The following is a 20,485-nucleotide window of genomic DNA, read 5'->3' on the forward strand; positions in this document are numbered from 1 at the left end:
TGAAGTTTTGGAAGAAGGTCTTTGAAGCTATTGAAGGAGCAGATAGCTTGATTGGATTTGATTGGGAAATCTGTTATTCCGGCTAGCCCCCACCCCACCGCCCGGATGAAATGGTGGGTCAAGCTGGTACTTGCAGTCAGTGGCGAACGGCCATGTGTGGAAGGCACAAAGTGTTCTTTCCTTCCTCTGTGTCCAGTCAAGAATGCTGCTTGCCGTGAGCACCCCCTTTTTGGGTCCAGCCTGGTGCAATTAGGATGCTCTGTTCTGTTTCGCTTGCTTGCCTGCTAATGTATTGTGTTATGTCTGTAACCAAGCACAAGTATCTTTTCCACCCTCGGTATGTGGTACAAGTAGGCGGTGAAGGTCATCCAAGGCCCTGAGACTCCGGCTTTTGAAGTAACCTGCTGCAGCCAGAATTGATAACAAGTGTGGGCAGGGGGGGAGATGTAAGATACTTCATTGGTAGAGAAAAGGGCATCTGAAGTTTCAAAGCCAGTTTGGTGTAGTGGTTAAGTGTGCGGACTCTTATCTGGGAGAACCGGGTTTGATTCCCCACTCCTCCACTTGCACCTGCTGGCATGGCCTTGGGTCAGCCATAGCTCTGGCAGAGGTTGTCCTTGAAAGGGCAGCTGCTGTGAGAGTCCTCTCAGCCCCACCCACCTCACAGGGTGTCTGTTGTGGGGGAGGAAGGTAAAGGAGATTGTGAGCCGCTCTGAGACTCTTCGGAGTGGAGGGCGGGATATAAATCCAATATCTTCTTCATCTTCTTCTACATGTCGCTGTCTGGATCTCTAGGAAAAACTTGTCCTCTTGGTTAAACCTGGAGTATTGTGTTCACCACATTTTAAGTATTGGGTACCACATTTTAAGAAGGATATAGACAACCCGGAATGGGTCCAGAGGAGGGTGATGAAGATGGTGAGGGGTCTGGAGACCAAGTTGTTAGCCACCCTGAGTCCGCTTGCAGAGAGGGCGGGATAGAAATTTAAAGTAATAAATAAATAAGTCCTATGAAGAAAGGTTGAAGGAGCTGGGCATGTTTAGCTGCCCTGAGTCCGCTTGTGGAGAGGGCGGGATAGAAATTTAAAGTAATAGATAAATAAGTAAGTAAGTAAGTAAGTAAGTCCTATGAAGAAAGGTTGAAGGAGCTGGGCATGTTTAGCCTGGAGAGGAGGCGGCTGAGAAAACGTAAAAGTCCTTGAAGGGCTGTCATATAGAGGATGGTGAGGAATTGTTTTCTGTGGCCCCAGAAGGTAGGACTAGAACAAGTGGGTTGAAATTAAATCAAAAAAGTTTCCGGCTCAGCATTGGGAAGAACTTCCTGACCGTTAGAGCGATTCCTCAGTGGAACAGGCTTCCTCGGGAGGTGGTGGGCTCTCCTTCCTTGGAGGTTTTTAAACAGAGGCTAGATGGCCATCTGAAAGCAATGAAGATCCTGTGCATTTAGGGGAAGGTATTTGTGAGTTTCCTGCATTGTGCAAGGGGTTGGGCTAGATGACCCTGGAGGTCCCTTCCAACTCTATGATTCTAACTCAGACTTCTAGCAATAGAGCAATTAACAGGCAGCTTTTAAAAAGTTTTAAGAAGTTTTTGGGCAGCTTTTATTGGTTTCCCACGCAAATGCTATCCAGACCAAACATTCTTCCAATTTCTTTTTTTCACTATTTTGCCATTTCAAAATACATAGGTACACACAGAATCATATAAAGAATTATATAGACAAGATCAAACCCACCCAGTCACAAAAACACTCCTAAAGAAACCCAGATTACAAAAAGTAATCAAGTAACACAAACTAATGCCAAACCAGCATACATTGCTCATTTGAACCACAATTTCCATGAGAGAAATAACCCAGAAAAGGGGACCACTTTATTAAAAGATTAGACTGTTTTAAAGACCTCCTCCCATCCAAATTATAAGTGCTTTTATCTAAAATAAAGTACTCCCAACATTTATTCCACCAAATTTCTATGGAAGGGCATGACTTTAATTTCCAGTCCAAGGCTGTAGCAAACTTAGCCGTGTTAAGCAGCAGAGAAATTAATTCCTTTAAAACAGGAATCTCAAAATCATCCCAGACATTTAAGAGACAAGTTTTAGCAGGTAATGGAATCCTGACATTTGTAATATAATAAATCTCTGTAATAACCTATTCTTTTGGACTGCCCGTTTTATAGCAGTCCACGTGCAAGATATCTACTTCTCATACTGGCAGTAGCCCTCCTGGGGTCGCAGGAAGAGGTCTTCCACATCCCCTACAGTTTGGTCTTTTTAACTGTAGGTGCTGGGGATTGAACCAGGGAGGGACCTTCTGCTTGGCTCTTCCACAGAGCCAGATTCCCTTCCTATCTGCATGCCTCACGATCATGCGTTTCTTTGGAATGTTGCTCTGTTTCGAGCTCTGAATTGTAACAGAAGGCCAGGCCTCTGCCTCCTTATGCTTAAATTATTTATCACGCCCCTCCAAGCAAAGCCAAGCTGACATCGCGTTTCCCAGGTCCTGTGATATAAATGCCTTGATGCAGCATTACCGAAAGCAACAGCCGATGTTTGTGAAGAGCGTCAGGGACTGTGTGCTGATCTGTTGGAGCAGTAACGATCTCTCCGTCTCACACTTAACGCTTCGCTGCTCCCTCGTGAACTTGTTGGGTTCTGCATAGGGGTGGGCGAGCTCTGAGGGGCTGCTGTGCCCTATATACCACTGGCCTACTTTACAGGCTGGATATTGAGTGGGCTTCTGTCCGCCTGCTTTACCGTTCTGCAAAGCCTGCGCAGCGTCAGAGAATATGCCTCCCCTGTATACAAAAGAGAAATCTGATTTAAATGGCAGCCGTTCGCTCTGTCAGCTGACAGCCAAAAGGATTGCAACAGTCTGTATGATTGTCATTGCGGCAGGCAGCACACCATTAGATGTTCTCGATTAAATTTGATTGTCTACCTCTCCTCCCCTCTCCCCAATTCCATAAGTTGACAGCATCCAGGCCTCTTCACCCATGACAGTTTTCCTATACAGAAATCTGACAGAGGAAATAGAGTTTATGGCATCACTTAAGAGTGAGGACTGACTATGTGTATTAGGGACGGTGGCTCAGTGGTAGAGTATCTGCTTGGTAAGCAGAAGGTCCCAGGTTCAATCCCTGGCATCTCCAACTAAAATGGGTCCAGGCAAATAGGTGTGAAAAACCTCAGCTTGAGACTCTGGAGAGCCATGAATGGGGCTGTGGCTCAGTGGTAGAGCATCTGCTTGGTAAGCAGAAGGTCCCAGGTTCAATCCCCGGCATCTCCAACTAAAATGGGTCCAGGCAAATAGGTGTGAAAAACCTCAGCTTGAGACTCTGGAGAGCCATGAATGGGGCTGTGGCTCAGTGGTAGAGCATCTGCTTGGTAAGCAGAAGGTCCCAGGTTCAATCCCCGGCATCTCCAACTAAAAAGGATCCAGGCAAATAGGTGTGAAAAACCTCAGCTCGAGACCCTGGAGAACCATGAATGGGGCTGTGGCTCAGTGGTAGAGCATCTGCTTGGTAAGCAGAAGGTCCCAGGTTCAATCCCCGGCATCTCCAACTAAAAAGGATCCAGGCAAATAGGTGTGAAAAACCTCAGCTTGAGACCCTGGAGAACCATGAATGGGGCTGTGGCTCAGTGGTAGAGCATCTGCTTGGTAAGCAGAAGGTCCCAGGTTCAATCCCCGTCATCTCCAACTAAAAAGGATCCAGGCAAATAGGTGTGAAAAACCTCAGCTTGAGACCCTGGAGAGCCGCTGCCAGTCTGAGAAGACAATACTGACTTTGATGGACCGAGGGTCTGATTCAGTAGAAGGCAGCTTCATATATTCATATATATTCATATATGCTGCTATACCACGTGCTATATAGTCTTAAATTATATGGATTTCAAGCAGAGCCTTTTGACCACCTGCTACCCCTCAGCTTGCTCTTTGGGTTGGTTTTTTCTTACTGTCAGGCTATCTTCTTGTCTTAGCGTACGGGATCATAGAATCATAGAGTTGGAAGGGACCTCCAGGGTCAGAATGTAACCCTGTGATACTTTCCCCCAATGTGATACTTTTCCTGGCACCTGTTTAATGCTTTTGGAAAGCGGGCGTGGCTAGCTGGGCCTTTTCCCACCTGGGCTTATTGGCTGTGCAGTTTAGAAGGAGTCCTGTTCAACAGAGCTTCTGCCTGAAATCTTGAAGAGTTATATAATCTTGATCCCTAACATTTTGTGTTTGGGCCCGCCTCTTGAAGAAGCCATTTTGTGATTGGCCCTGCCTCCTATGTCAGCCATTTTGTGATTGTGCCCACTGCCCTTTGTCAGAATTCAAAAGGTGGTCACAGGCACAAAAATATTGGGGACGCTTGTCTTAGAGTTTGGAGGAGGGGGTATATGGAGATGTAGGGGAAAACTGGTGGGCACGGATTGAATTCAACATCTCCCTTCTGTTGAATATGTTCCTTTTGCTACTGTGTTGTCTTTGTGTGGCGTAGTGGTTAAAAGTGGCAGATTGTAATCTGGAGAACAGGATTTGATTCCCCACTCCACATGTAGCCAGCTGCATGACTCACCTACTTCACAGGGTGTCTGTTGTGGGGAGAGGAAGGGAGGACGATTGTAAGCTGCTCTGAGACTACTTCGGGTAGTGAAAACGGGGGTATAAAACCCACCTTTTTTCCTTCTTTGCTGCCAGCCCAAGTTCTGTGGGCTGTGGTAATAAGGTGGGCAGGGAGAAAACAATCTAGTTCTGGCTTGTTGGCAGGCCCAGCTAAAAAGTCAGTCCAGTTCCTGGGAAATGGGCACACATTATTCTTCCACTTCTCTTCTGTGTTTAAACAATTTTATTAATAACATATGGTAACAATGTCTGTTTATATCCTTACTATCCCTAACCCATATGATATTTTCTAATCCCCCCTCCCTCCGTTACTAGACTCCTGCCGAAGTTATATACTTAAGATCTTCTTCGTGGTCTCTGTGCATCACACTTATGGGAGAAGGCGCCGGCGCCGATCACGATCGGTAACTTCAAAGCCGCGGATTTCCGCGCCCCCGTCCCGGTGCGCATGCGCAAGCACTCCCCTCCCTGCGCATGCCCACCAGGACAGGAGCGGACATCCCGCCAGTTCTCTTCTGACCGCCGCTGGGATCAGTCGATCTTCGCACCGGTCGGTGGATTTCTTCTTGCTGTTTGGATTTCCTTCTAGCTGTTCGTCTTTCGTCTGTCAGTGAGTGGGGAGGAATAGGCGTTTGTTATTTTTCCTATTTCCTGTTTCCCTTTTTCCCTTTTCCCCCCCTTAGCCTTCCCCCCCTCACCCCCCGCGCTTTCCGCGCATGGAAAAGCGCTGGGGATTTTTCAAGAGGTGCAGGAAGTGTGGCAGTAAAATCGCCCCTCCGGACGGCCACACTCTGTGCCTACTCTGCCTTGGGGAAGCGCATAGACCGGACTCTTGCCCTCATTGCGCAAAATTCTCCAGGCAAACGAGAAAAAACCGAGCTGCTCGCCTCGCGGCAGCCTTAATTGAGCGAGTGCTGACCCCTCGCGAAATGGCGTCGTCATCCGAAAACGCGCCAAATTCTTCGGTGTCGACGGTCGATGTCGACAAGACTCCCTCCGATGCCGATCGCCCCCTGAAAAGAGCGGGCTCGGCCTCGAGGTCGGATACCTCCACACCAGCCAAGAGGCCCAAGGAGGTAGAAGAGGATTCTTCGGAGCCGAAGAAGAGGAAGAAGACGGACAAGCAGAAGCATACCGAATCTGCCTCACGCTCTGTCCCGAAGTCTCCATCCATCCCGAAGGAATTACTTGTCCCGCCGCTGAAGCTACTCGCATCGCCGCGTCGACAGCAGAGCCCGCCTAGACTGCAGTCGATGTCGACGCAGATTGCCATCTCGTCGGACTCCGACCACGACCTCGACCCAGCTCAGAGGTCGGTGAGGGGGGAGAGTCCTCTGGATGTTCAGTTGGAGCAGCGCAGCCCCCGAGACCGTGCCGGAGACGTCAAGCGGGATCGGTCTCGGAGCCCCCGCAGAGTCTCACCCTTGGTTCTGAGACGTGAATCGGTACCGAAGGACCGATCGGGCAGCTCGCATCGGGACAGGTCTTGGAGCCCCCGACACCGAAGAGACTTCAGAGTGTCGAGAGACAGATCTCCGGAAGATCCATCCCCTAGGAGACGTCAGGACTCGCCAGGGCGAAAGACCACTCCCCCGCTGTCGTGGGACCAGCGTCAATGGCAGTACCTTTATGGGTCCTGCCCGATGCCCACGATGTTCCCATGGTTTCCTCCTCGACAACCTGACTGGGACCAACGCTCGGAGGCATCTCATCGGTCGAGAACGTCCTATCGACCACGGATGAGATCCCCATCTGCATCGGTATCGAAGCCCCCGGTGGAAGACCCTCCTAAGAAGAAGTCACCACCCAAACCTCCTGCGAAGGACGCAACGCCACCAGACCCGCATCGGGACCGAGCGTCGCACCCGTCCGAGCAGTCGGAATCTCCCGAGGCATCACCGAGATCGTCGGGAGACTCGGTACTGGAGGATCCTGGTCCATCCTCCCCGGAAGACAGCCCTCCCTCCAACAAGGTCGGTGAGGATCAACCCATTTCCCCTTCGGAGGACTTAAAATCTTACGGGGACTTGGTGAAAAGAATGGCCCAATCCCTATCCCTCTCTACGATCCAGCCACAGCCTGTCATTACGGACACTGTGTTCGACATCGTGCAAAGGGATACATCATCGGCGGTCGCCCTCCCAATGACGACGGTGCTGCTGCATACGGCCAAAGCTTCGTGGGACAAGCCGGCATCGACGCCCATATCTTCGCGCAGGCTTGACCACATGTACCGCGTACAGGAGTCTACAGCCGATTTCCTGTTCAACCATCCGAGACCAAACTCCGTGGTTGTGGCATCTTCATCTAAGGCCCGTAAGACCCATGCTTCCCCCCCAGACAAGGAGGGAAAGAAACTTGACGGTTTGGGCCGAAGGGTCTACTCGGCCGGGGCGTTAGGCCTGAAGGTGGCTAATTACGCCGCATGTATGGGGCGATACCAATACGCCATTTGGGACCAAATCTCCACACTACTGCCTGGACTCCCAGAACAGACCAAAACCGCTATCAGGAAGCTTCAGGCAGAGGGCATGACGGTGGCCAAGCAACAGCTCAATTCCGCCAGGCATGCCGGCGACATTGCAGCGAAAACCCTCACGGCAGCTGTTACACTAAGGAGGCACTCTTGGCTTAGGTCTACGGCTCTGCAAGCGGATACCCAAGCATACGTTGAGGACTTGCCGTTTGACGGAAAAGGGCTGTTCAGTGCTAACACTGATACAGTCCTGCAGGAAATGGATAAAAGCATCCGCACATCCAGAAACCTTGGGGTCCCAGCTTCCTCTAGGCAGCAGACCAAACGTTCCTGGTCGCGAGCTTGGCCTAAGAAGTCTTTTCCCAAGCAGTCGACTGAGCAGCAGTGGAGGCCTAAGTCCACGGCTCCCTTCTCCAAACCACAGTACGGCAACAAGTCTAAGTACTCCCCAACCTCCTCCCAATCGTCTCGCCAGAAAGGAAACCGACAACCTAAGCAGGGACTTTGACTCTGTTCTCCCTTCTTGCCCCCGCCCTTGCTCTTTTTTGGACCGCACCCGGCTCTGGCCTTTTTACAACGCGTGGGCGGCAATAACATCAGACCAGTGGGTTTTATCGATAGTCCGGCTGGGCTATCAAATAGAATTCCAACAGGAACCAAGGGTTCCAACATTCGTCTACACCACTCCGTCTCCGACACTTCAAAAAGAAGTAACTGCCCTCCTTCAGAAAGAGGCCATAGAACGGGTCCCGTCGGACCAATTAAGACTGGGGTTCTACTCCCGCTATTTTGCAGTCCCCAAGAGGGATGGTGGTCTTCGGCCCATCATGGACCTGCGGGGCCTCAACCTGTACATACCACACCAAAAGTTTCGCATGACGTCGCTACCCAGCATACTTCCGTTGTTGAATCTCGGGGATTGGATGGCGACCCTGGACCTGCAGGACGCTTACTTTCATGTAAGCATCCACCCATCCCACAGGAAATTCCTCAGGTTCTCCATCGGGACTATGCATTACCAGTACAGGGCCCTCCCATTCGGGTTGTCGACAGCCCCCAGGGTCTTTACGAAGATCATGGTAGTGGTAGCGGCTCATCTCAGACTACAGGGTGTAGCGGTGTATCCGTACATCGACGACTGGCTTCTGGTGGCCGAATCAGAGGCCAGTCTTCTCCGGCACATCACAATGACTCTTTCCCTTCTAGAAGAACTCGGCTTGAAGGTGAATGCGGCGAAGTCCTGTCTCCAGCCCTCTCAGAGAGTACAATTTATAGGGGCTATCCTGGACACGCAGTTGTGCAAGGCCTTCCTCCCAGAGAACAGGGCGAAGGACATCATGGACTTGGTGCAGGTTTTCCTGGAGAGCGAATCGGTCACAGCCCTTCAGGTACAGCGGATGCTGGGCCTGATGGCATCCACTACAGCGGTGCTGACCTTTGCCAGGTTCCACATGCGGATCCTTCAGCTGTGGTTCCTGGGGGTCTTCAACTGTGTGCGAGACTCCCCTCGTCGCAGACTATTCCTTCCCGAGGGTGTGCGCAGGACTCTGCTCTGGTGGCAGCACAAGGGCAACTTATTGCAAGGGGCCCCCTTCCACAAACCACGCCCGACTGTCACTCTGACCTCGGATGCGTCCCTGTGGGGATGGGGAGCGCATGTAAGCGGACTATGTGTGGGCGACAGATGGCCCAAGGACCATTTGCAATACCACATCAACTTCCTGGAGCTACTGGCGATCCATCATGCGCTCCTCTCCTTTCGGCACCTGCTGGTAGGGCAGACGGTTGCGGTTCTGACGGACAACACCACGGCACTTGCGTACATAAACCGTCAGGGCGGCACAGTATCTCGGAAACTTTGCCTTCTAGCCTTGCGGATCTGGGAGATCTGCAGAGAGATGAACACGACTCTGGCTGCAGCCCATCTGCCGGGAGATCAGAACGGGTGTGCAGATTTTCTCAGCCGAGGGGGCGCTTCCATACACGAATGGGAGCTCAATTGGACCCTCTTACAGCCTGTCTTCCAGAAGTGGGGGACTCCGGACATCGATGTCTTCGCCACCCGCGACAACAGAAAGTGCAGACAGTTCTGTTGCCGGGGGGGGAGGGACCCCCTGTCGTTGGGGGACGGACTATTGCTACCCTGGGACAATTGCCACGTCTACATGTTTCCCCCGATCCCCCTTCTTGTTCGGGTGGTACAGAAGATATACAGGGAGCGCCCGAACGGTGTCCTGATCACTCCATGGTGGCCCAGGCAGCACTGGTTCACCCACATCCTGCGGTTGTCCGAAGGAGTTTTTCACCAGTTTCCCCCTGTGCCAGATCTACTGCTCTCAGAGCAGGGACGAGTGGTCCACCACGATGTTCCACACCTCAAATTGACGGCGTGGAGACTCCCATGACTGTGCTGTCGGAAAGGGCTCAGCATGTGCTACTCAACTGCAGACGGGAGTCTACAAGGAAGTCTTATGCCTATAAATGGACCTGTTTCGTACAATTCGTGTCTGGGACCGGGGGTGACCCCAGAACGGCAGGCCTTCCGGGCATTCTTGACTTTCTCCTTACCTTACTGGACAGGGGGCTGTCGGTGTCCTCCATTCGGGTATACCTGGCAGCCATCTCAGCCAATCACGAGCGCATTGACGGCCACTCGGTGTTCGCTCACCCGACCACAAAGAACTTCCTTAAGGGACTGCTACGGCTGTACCCTGCAGTCAGGAAACCGACCCCATCCTGGGACTTGCCGGGAGTTCTAGAAGCCCTTACGGGCAAGCCCTTTGAACCCATGGCCACGTGCTCTGTGCAGTTGCTATCTTGGAAGACGGCGTTCCTGGTAGCTATCACTTCAGCTCGGAGGGTAGGGGAACTGGCGGCTTTACGCTGCGATGATCCCTACCTCCAGTTCCGACCAGACGGGGTGTGGCTACGCCCTGACGTGACCTTTCTACCTAAGGTGGTGTCCACCTTTCATTTGAATGAGGACATTTGCCTACCAGTGTTCTTCCCGAATCCTTCGACAGATTCAGAACGTCGGCTTCACGCTCTAGATGTTAAAAGAGCGCTTTCTTTCTACCTACATAGGGTAAAGCCTTCGCGTAAGGACCCTCGGCTGTTCATCTCTTATGCTTCGGCCTCGCTTGGACAGAGGGTTTCCTCGCAGAGACTGTCAAAATGGCTGACAGAGACTATCAAACTCTGTTATCTCGTACGGAAGCGGCCTCTGCCGGGGCCGGTCAAGGCTCACTCCACAAGGGCAATGGCCACCTCCGCGGCGTTTATGAAGGGGGTGCCGTTACGAGACATCTGCAAGGCGGCCACCTGGTCTTCTCCGCATACGTTCATTAGGCATTATGCGCTGGACCTCCGGTGGAAGCATAGTTCGTCTGTGGGCCGTGCGGTTTTGCAGTCGATGACCTGTTGACGGACCGTGCAACCCTCCTCCAGGTAGGCTGCTAGCTTGCTAATCTCCCATAAGTGTGATGCACAGAGACCACGAAGAAGATAAACAGGTTTCCTACCTGTAACTGATGATCTTCGAGTGGTCATCTGTGCAGTCACACTACCCGCCCACCTTCCCCTCTGCTGCGGGTCCGTCTACAGGGCTCCTGCAGCGGTCAGAAGGAACTGGCGGGATGTCCGCTCCTGTCCTGGTGGGCATGCGCAGGGAGGGGAGTGCTTGCGCATGCGCACCGGGACGGGGGCGCGGAAATCCGCGGCTTTGAAGTTACCGATCGTGATCGGCGCCGGCGCCTTCTCCCATAAGTGTGACTGCACAGATGACCACTCGAAGATCATCAGTTACAGGTAGGAAACCTGTTTTTCACTTAGAAAGCTACCCTTAACCAATCAAAGTTCAATTTCTCCCTTTTCTCATACTCATTATTAAAAAATTGCCCAATGTCTTTTTACATTCCACTCTTTCTCTATATATCCTCTAAATTTCTTCCACTCCCTTTTAAACACTTCCAAATCATAGTCTCTTAAAGTTCTTGTTAATTTGTCCATCTCACTCCACGATAAAACTTTCACGATCCAATCCCATTTCTCTGGTATTTTTTCTTGCTTCCACAACTGCGCATACAGTGTCCTAGTAGCTGAGAGCAAGTACCAAATTAGAGTTCTCTCTTCTTTTGGAAATTTTTCCATTTGTAATCCCAACAGAAAAGTCTCTGCAACCTTTTTAAAGTCATATCCCAAAATTTTAGATATTTCTTGTTGTATCATCTGCCAAAACTTTTTCGCTTTTTCACAAGTCCACCACATATGATAAAAAGAACCTTCATGTTTCTTACATTTCCAGCATCTATCCGACATCTTTTTACTCATCTTTGCCAGTTTTTTCGGAGTCATATACCACCTATACATCATCTTGAAACAGTTCTCTTTAATACTCTGACATGTTGATATTTTCATCGAGTTCTTCCAAAGATACTCCCATGTATCCATTTGTATTTCCTTGTTTACATTAATTGCCCATTTAATCATTTGAGATTTTACTACTACTTCTTCTGTAGACCATTTCAACAATAATTTATATATTTTCGATATTAATTTTTCATTATCTCCAAGCAGAACCCTTTCCAATTCTGTTTGCTCCACTTCTCTTCTGACTTGTATGGGAATGTTTCAAACGGCTCTTTCTCATGCCGGTCTTAATTTGTATCTCTCTATTGTGCTGCTAGAGGAGATTGAAAATATAGTCATAGATACGAAACAACATGCAGTTATCACTCCCCATTTAGAACTTACAGCCCTTCAGCATTTTTGGTTGGACGTTTTGTGTCTTAAGGATTTTGACCTTTGAACTTCAGAATACAGCTTGGAGTATCTGAAACCTGTGGAGAAAGAGGTTTGCTCACTTTTCTCCAAGAATGACTCATGAACGACTTCCTTTAAAACGGATAAAAGGAAGTACTTCTTCACCCAAAGGGTGATTAACATGTGGAATTCACTGCCACAGGAGGTGGTGGCGGCCACAAGCATAGCCACCTTCAAGAGGGGTTTAGATAAAAATATGGAGCAGAGGTCCATCAGTGGCTATTAGCCACAGTGTGTGTGTATATATAAAAAATTTTTGCCGCTGTGTGACACAGAGTGTTGGACTGGATGGGCCATTGGCCTGATCTAACATGGCTTCTCTTATGTTCTTATGAACCTGACAAACAACATAATTGTCCTAGTTTTTGGTTGCCGTCTTCCAAACATCTGTTTTGCATGAGTTAGGCCCCAGGTTCAATCCTCAGCATCTCCAGTTCAAAAGTTCAGGATGTAGGTGATGGGAAAGACCTTAGCCTGAGACCTTTGAAGAGCTGCTGCTGCCAGTCTGAGTAGACAATACTTTGCCGGATTCAGTATAAAGCAGCCCTATGAGTTCTTCAGTGTTCTGACTAACTTTTTCCAGTCCTGTTTCCTATGAAAACAGCCCTTTTCAAATAAAATGTGCATTGAACGGTCTGCTTAATGATACTCTGCAGTTTGCCTTTGAGAAGAATAAGAAGAGGAGCAGATGACAGACAAAACCCCACATTCTGATTTCTCTCAGTTTCTGTTAATAAAAAAAGAACAGTATCACTGAGTCTAAAAGAAATGATTGGCTTGGTTGTCTATACTAGGGTTGTGTGATTCCCCCCCCCCCGGTATTTTTTTAGTTTGGATCTGTTGGACCCCAAAAAATTTCACTTTGCGTCTGTTGGATTCCCCAAAATTTCAGGATTCCAGGGAAAAAACAGGCTCTCTATACTGGTAAAGTATTCAGATCTGCCAAGAGCCCCTTGGTGCAGAGTGGTAAAGCTGCAGTACTGCAGTCCTAAGCTCTGCTCACAACCTGAGTTCGATCCCAGCAGAAGCTGGGTTCAGGTAGCCAGTTCAAGGTTGACTCGGCCTTCCATCCTTCCAAGGTCTGTCAAATGAGTCCCCAGCTTGCTGGTGGGGAGGAGTGTAGATGACTGGGGAAGGCAAGGGCAAACCACCCCATTAAAAAAGTCTGCCAAGAAAATGTCATGATGTGATGTCACCCCATGAGTTGGTAACAACCTAGTGCTTGCACGGCGGACTACCTTGACCTTTTTTAAAATTCAGATCTGGCCTTTTTTTTTGGGAAATCCTTAATTGTTACTGGTCCAATAGACACAAATTGAAACATACTGAGAGAGAAAAAGCAGCAGCACAGTCACAAAAAACAGCAGAGAGGCGGCTTCGCTGGGGCTCTTTTGGGCCGTCCCTTTAAATTGGACTACCCGAAAGAGCTCACCAAGGAGCCAATCTGGGACTGGGGCTCTGCTGGGCAGTTTAAACCAGTCTGAGGCCTTACATGTTTAGCACTGACCTCTTAACCCTTTGTTTTTTAAGCTCTGTGCTACAGACAAAAACTTGGAGTTTGACAGAGACTTTAGGATTAAGCACTATGCTGGAGATGTGATGTAAGTATGTTGTTCCTATGCTTGCTGTTCTACTTGCTTTTGAAATATTCTCTTACATCTTTTAACCACACCTTTTCTTTCCTCTGTGTGTGTGTGTGTGTGTGTGTGTACACCAGTTTGGTGTAGTGGTGAAGTGTGCGGACTCTTATCTGGGAGAACCGGGTTTGATTCCCCACTCCTCCACTTGCACCTGCTAGCATGGCCTTGGGTCAGCCAGAGCTCTGGCAGAGGTTGTCCTTGAAAGGGCAGCTGCTGTGAGAGCCCTCTCCAGCCCCACCCACCTCACAGGGTGTCTGTTGTGGGGGAGGAAGGGAAAGGAGATTGTGAGCCGCTCTGAGACTCTTCGGAGTGGAGGGCAGGATATAAATCCCATATCTTCATCTACCTCACAGGGTGTCTGTTGTGGGGGAGGAAGGGAAAGGAGATTGTGAGCCGCTCTGAGACTCTTCGGAGTGGAGGGCGGGATATAAATCCAATATGTTCATCTACCTCACAGGGTGTCTGTTGTGAGGGAGGAAGGGAAAGGAGATTGTTAGCCGCTCTGAGACTCTTCGGAGTGGAGGGCGGGATATAAATCCAATATCTTCATCTACCTCACAGGGTGTCTGTTGTGGGGGAGGAAGGGAAAGGAGACTGTGAGCCGCTCTGAGACTCTTCGGAGTGGAGGGCGGGATATAAATCCAATATCTTCATCTACCTCACAGGGTGTCTGTTGTGGGGGAGGAAGGGAAAGGAGACTGTGAGCCGCTCTGAGACTCTTCGGAGTGGAGGGCGGGATATAAATCCAATATCTTCATCTACCTCACAGGGTGTCTGTTGTTGGGGATGGAGGTAAAGGAGATTGTGAGCCGCTCTGAGACTCTTCAGAGTGGAGGGCGGGATATAAATCCAATATCTTCATCTACCTCACAGGGTGTCTGTTGTGGGGGAGGAAGGGAAAGGAGACTGTGAGCCGCTCTGAGACTCTTCGGAGTGGAGGGCGGGATATAAATCCAATATCTTCATCTACCTCACAGGGTGTCTGTTGTGGGGGAGGAAGGGAAAGGAGACTGTGAGCCGCTCTGAGACTCTTCGGAGTGGAGGGCGGGATATAAATCCAATATCTTCATCTACCTCACAGGGTGTCTGTTGTTGGGGATGGAGGTAAAGGAGATTGTGAGCTGCTCTGAGACTCTTCAGAGTGGAGGGCGGGATATAAATCCAATATCATCATCTTCTTCTTCTTCTTCTTCTCCTTCTTCTCCTTCTTCCTCCTCCTCCTCCTTCTTTCTTCTTCTTCTTCCTCCTCCTTCTTCCTTCCTCCTTCTTCCTTCCTCCTTCTTCCTTCTTTCTTCTTTCATCTTCTTCTTCTTCTTCTTCCTTTCTTCAGTCTGTGGACCTCACTGAAGAAATCTGCCCTAAAAATAACTTGGTTTGTGCTTTTTGGTTGTTAAGCCGTTGAAATGCAGTTCTGTACAGAAAATAAAGTCTCTCTTTCTAACATTACTAACGCTGAACGGGAGGGAGTGTGGACTTCTTCTAGTATAATGTTGGAAGTGTTTAGTGTCTGCTTCCAAGCAGTTCAAACAATGCTGCGATGGTACCTTCCCCCAGTTACTTTAAATAAAATAATTATTTTATGGACCATAAAAGAATTATGGTCCATTATGCAAGAAAAAAATGTGACATGAATGCCGATTTTCTCCATTGCTGGTGGAACTGCATGAAAATACAACCTAATTGGCTTAAAGTCATACAACCAGGTCCGTAGTTAACCAGGGGCCCATGGGACCTGGGCCCCTGACAGTTTTTGGGGTCCCTTACCCCTCATCCCGGGGCCGCCCCTCTTCCTCCCACTCAAGTGCAATTTAATTGCACAGGAGGGGCATCCAAGAGCAGCTGCTACTTGCCCCATACCATTTAAAGAGCAAACCAATCATCTTATTGGCTGGCTCTAAATCACACGGGGAGGTGGAAGAGAGGTAGCCTTCAGCCTCTCCAGCTTCCTGCTGTCATCTCCATGGACCTCCCATGGCCCCCTCCCCCTGTGGCCCCTATCTACGGGACTGCATACAACAGATAAAAAATATCCTTTTGCCATAATCAATCAATCAATTTTCAATCAATCAATTTTTATTTGTATCCCGCCCTCCCCGCCGAGGCAGGCTCAGGGCGGCTAACAACGCAAGTCAATAATTTACATTGTACAATATTTAACAGTAGAATACAATTCAACAATTTAATTAAAACTCTATTAAAATTCTAAAAGCAATAAAATTAACTAATATGTTGGTGCCATAAAATTTATTATTGAATAGAGGCATAGATCCTAACCTAGATAAGCAAAAAGCTGAGTTAATTAGTAACTTCTACAGCCAGAATAACTTTAGCCTCAAAATGGACTGATTACTCATCACCTGCATTAGAATAGTGGTATGACAAAATCCTAATTAGTATCAATCCTAATTCCTAAGTATCAATCTTCATTTCCCCCATTGGGTGACCCAAAGAGAATTTCCCCCATTGGGTGACCCCTTGCCGTAGCTGCTTGACAACATATGTGGAGGCCTACCTTGTTAGGCAAGTGATTCTTCGATTCTCATTCATCACGGCCTACTGTATTGTCACTGATACCTGCATGCGTTTGTTGTTTCTTTCCTCCCTTTCCTTTACCAGCTACTCAGCCACGGGGTTTATCGATAAAAACAAGGACACTTTGTTTCAAGATTTCAAACGCCTGATGTATAACAGGTAAGGGCGAAAGATCACAGTTCACGTCTTATTGATGCACTACCAAATACTCGGTGACCTTTTAATTCATCCTCTGCCTTTGTAGCTGCAACCCTGTTTTGAAAAAGATGTGGCCGGAAGGCAAGCTGAGCATCACAGAGGTGACCAAGCGTCCGTTGACAGCTGCAACGTTGTTCAAGAACTCCATGATTGCTTTAGTGGAAAACTTGACCTCTAAGGTAAGACGGCAGTCAGTCTTGGCCTTAAACTTTTGCATACTCTTAAGTAGGGATTGGCACAAACCAGCTGGCAAGCTAAGTTTATCATGAATTTTGGCCTGTTTGGGGTTCAGGAACTGACGTTTGTGAACTGAAGAACTGGGACCAACTACCACAGATTTTGCCTTCCCACCTCTCAGTTGTTTGGTTTAAAGGGCTTGGAGCCATTTAAACCCTGCTTTTCACTCCACCACTGTTTTCTGCTTCCCACAAAAAAGCTGTGGGGGACAGAAAGGAAGTTTTGGGGGCTCTTCACCCCCATCTCTACTGACTGCAGCTCACCAAAGCCAAGAAGAAAGGTAGGAGGGAAACCCTTTCCCGGAAGATCCCCTCTTTCTGCTAACCACTGTTTTTTGGGCTGGCTTCTGCAGTTTAAAGGAAATGCAGAAGACAGCCCCAAACAGCTTCTCCCTGCTGCTCAGCTTTTCCCTCCATTCTTTTTGCAAAGGGACTATGGGCCCTTTCCACAAGGTTTTCAGGACCATGAATGAGGCTCCCTTTTTGGTTTGTGGTTCAGTCACAAACTGCATTTGCCTAGTTTATGCCCATCCTTACTGTTAAGACAGCAGGTCACTATTTCATGTTGCACTTAGGAGGGTTGAGAAGGAGAATTTTTTCCATTTATTTATTTATTTTACTTTATTATATACAAATAAAAAGGAAGGGAATGCAGTGGTGCTGGCAAGATAAGCAGTAACTCAAACAACAGATATACACAGTGAGAAATTAACCATCCTAGGGGAATGGAGCACAAGAACAGAGTTGTCTGGCAGTTTTTAGAAAGCAGTACCAAGCTTTTCAAGAGACCACTGTGCAGTGAAAAACTTCTTGGTTTATCAGATATTTGCTAACGAGGTTGATTCCTCTGTAGGAATCAAATGTACTCTTTGGAACACTTTCCCTATGAAAAAAGGTTCAAACGCTTGGGGCTCTTTAGCTTGGAGAAACGTCGACTGCGGGGGTGACATGATAGAGGTTTACAAGATTATGCATGGGATGGAGAAGGTAGAGAAAGAAGTACTTTTCTCCCTTCCTCACAATACAAGAACTCGTGGGCATTCAATGAAATTGCTGAGCAGTCGGGTTAGAACGGATAAAAGGAGGTACTTATTCACCCAAAGGGTGATTAACATGTGGAATTCACTGCCACAGGAGGTGGCGGCGGCTACAGGCATAGCCACCTTCAAGAGGGGGTTAGATAAAAATATGGAGCAGAGGTCCATCAGTGGCTATTAGCCACAGTGTGTGTGTGTGTGTTAGATAAAAATATGGAGCAGAGGTCCATCAGTGGCTATTAGCCACAGTGTGTGTGTGTGTGTGTGTGTGTGTGTATATAATTTTTTGGCCACTGTGACACAGAGTGTTGGACTGGATGGGCCATTGACCTGATCCAACATGGCGTCTCTTATGTTACTCTGCACATGTTTGAACTCATTGTGTTGTTTGTTTTTTTACAAGCTGCTCAATATATTTATGTTCATTAAATCGGGTTTCCTTTTACCATGTCTAAATAGGGCTCCTAGGTGCTACCGCCAGGCTATTTGGGGTGTATCTGTTGGGTGCAATAATAGCTCAGTTGGCTTAGACATTGCCAGCTCTTGGCTTAGATTTTTTTTCTGGCCGTTTCCTGTGCATTGTGAGACAGGTTTTGAATAGAGCTCCTTGTTTTGAAAGACAGTAAAAAAAAAAAAGTTAAGTGTTCATAAAATGTACATTAAAAGGGAAAAAGCGATTGCAGCATCAGCCTTAGTTCAGGAGGTGGTTGCGTTTAACTGGGATTATGTCACAGGAGCCATTGAACCAAATGATCGAATAAGGCCATTTGGTTTTAAATGGATGCTCTCAATTAAAGATCATGGATTATTCCCTGAAGATCCCAAGACTACTAATTTAGCAGGTTTGGGACTTGTATAGGGCAGTCTTTATTCCTTGGCAGTCCTTACTGATCCCCCTTTGGCACTGAGTTGTATCCAGCCATGTTGCGAATGGGATATAAAGACTTGGAGCTCTCCATTCCTACTTGAATCTGATGAAGAGATCTTTTGACTCACGAAAGCTTGTGCCCCCAACATCTTGTTATAGGGTTGCTACTGGATTCAAATCTAGCTCTTCTACCTCAGACCAGCAGGGTTACCTTCTGAAACTAGCCTTCTCTGTAAATGGATTTCCCCCCTCCCCCCAGGCATTTCTAACTCTGTCACTTAATAAGCCAGACACCTAGCTCAAATACATGGGGTTTTTTTGAGCTGCTGCCTCAGCCAGTCTGATATGATGGGGTATTCAAACATCAACACAGCAAATCTCCCAATTTTTTTAAAAAAGACAAATTAGAAGCATCCCCATCCTGCTCTATTCTGCGGATTGGAAAGAAGAAGATATTGAAGATATTGGATTTATATCCCGCCCTCCACTCCGAAGAGTCTCAGAGCGGCTCACAATCTCCTTTCCCTTCCTCCCCCACAACAGACACCCTGTGAAGTAGATGAAGACATTGGATTTATATCTCGCCCTCCACTCCGAAGAGTCTCAGAGCGGCTCACAATCTCCTTTCCCTTCCTCCCCCACAACAGACACCCTGTGAGGTAGATGAAAATATTGGATTTATATCCCACCCTCCACTCTGAAGAGTCTCAGAGCGGCTCACAATCTCCTTTCCCTTCCTCCCCCACAATAGACACCCTGTGAGGTAGATGAAGATATTGGATTTATATCCCGCCCTCCACGCCGAAGAGTCTCAGAGTGGTTCACAATCTCCTTTTCCTTCCTTCCCCACGACAGACACCCTGTGAGGTAGATGAAGATATTGGATTTATATCCCGCCCTCCACGCCAAGAGTCTCAGAGCGGCTCACAATCTCCTTTCACTTCCTCCCCCACAACAGACACCCTGTGAGGTAGATGAAGATATTGGATTTATATCCCGCCCTCCACTCTGAAGAGTCTCAGAGCGGCTCACAATCTCCTTTCCCTTCCCCCCCCCCACAACAGACACCCTGTGAGGTAAATGAAGATATTGGATTTATATCCCGCCCTCCACTCTGAAGAGTCTCAGAGCGGCTCACAATCTCTTTTCACTTCCTCCCCCACAACAGACACCCTGTGAGGTAGATGAAGATATTGGATTTATATCCCACCCTCCACTCTGAAGAGTCTCAGAGCGGCTCACAATCTCCTTTCCCTCCCCCCCACAACAGACACCCTGTGAGGTAAATGAAGATATTGGATTTATATCCCGCCCTCCACTCCGAAGAGTCTCAGAGTGGCTTACAATCTCCTTTCCCTTCCTCCCTCACAACAGACACCCTGTGAGGTGGGTGGGACTGGAGAGGGCTCTCCCAGCAGCTGCCCTTTCAAGGACAACCTCTGCCAGAGCTACGGCTGACCCAAGGCCATTCCAGCAGGTGCAAGTGGAGGAGTGGGGAATCAAACCCAGTTCTCCCAGAGAAGAGTCCGCACACTTAACCACTACACCAAACTGGCTCTCCCGCCCCCCCGAAATAGAGCTAATGTTGTGAACAGATTGCAAGCTGCCGTTCTGTATTCACTGAACCGTTGCCAGCTCTTGGCTTAGATTCATTTATTTATTTTTTTGCATTTGCCTGTGGATCGTGAGACAGGTTTTGTATAGGGCTCCTTGTTTTGAAAGGCAGTAAAAAAAAAAAAAGTTCAGTGTTCATAATATTTCCACAGTTAACGTGTGCTCCTTACCCTGACTGTGCTACAGAAGGGGGGGGGGGGGGGGGGCTCAGCCGGTAAACAGAAATGCCAGAAAGGCATGCTGCGCAAACTGTCTGGAGTTGATAAGAAAGCTAAATTCCGCCAAGACCTGGCTGCTGTCTGGAATAAGGAGATGGCCCAGGCCGTTGATACCCTTACCCTAGGTTCTCTCTCCCCCTGGACGGAACCCAAAGGGTGATTAACACATGGAATTCACTGCCACAGGAGGTGGCGGTGGCTGCAAGCATAGCCAGCTTCAAGAGGGGATTGGA

The 20,485-nt window shown here is 48.6% G+C and overlaps 1 protein-coding gene across 1 annotated transcript in view; it reads left to right on the plus strand.

Annotated features, from left to right (window-relative positions):
• Positions 1–20,485, plus strand: part of LOC132584205 (unconventional myosin-Id) — a 440,151-nt gene that overhangs the window by 246,094 nt on the left and 173,572 nt on the right. The window contains exons 12-14 of the mRNA XM_060256019.1: positions 13,440–13,510; positions 16,166–16,240; positions 16,326–16,458. Coding sequence (XP_060112002.1) covers positions 13,440–13,510; positions 16,166–16,240; positions 16,326–16,458 — 279 coding nt within the window. The remainder of the gene's footprint in view (positions 1–13,439; positions 13,511–16,165; positions 16,241–16,325; positions 16,459–20,485) is intronic.

The sequence above is a fragment of the Heteronotia binoei genome, chromosome 15, assembly GCF_032191835.1.
Source record: "Heteronotia binoei isolate CCM8104 ecotype False Entrance Well chromosome 15, APGP_CSIRO_Hbin_v1, whole genome shotgun sequence".
NCBI lineage: Eukaryota > Metazoa > Chordata > Lepidosauria > Squamata > Gekkonidae > Heteronotia > Heteronotia binoei.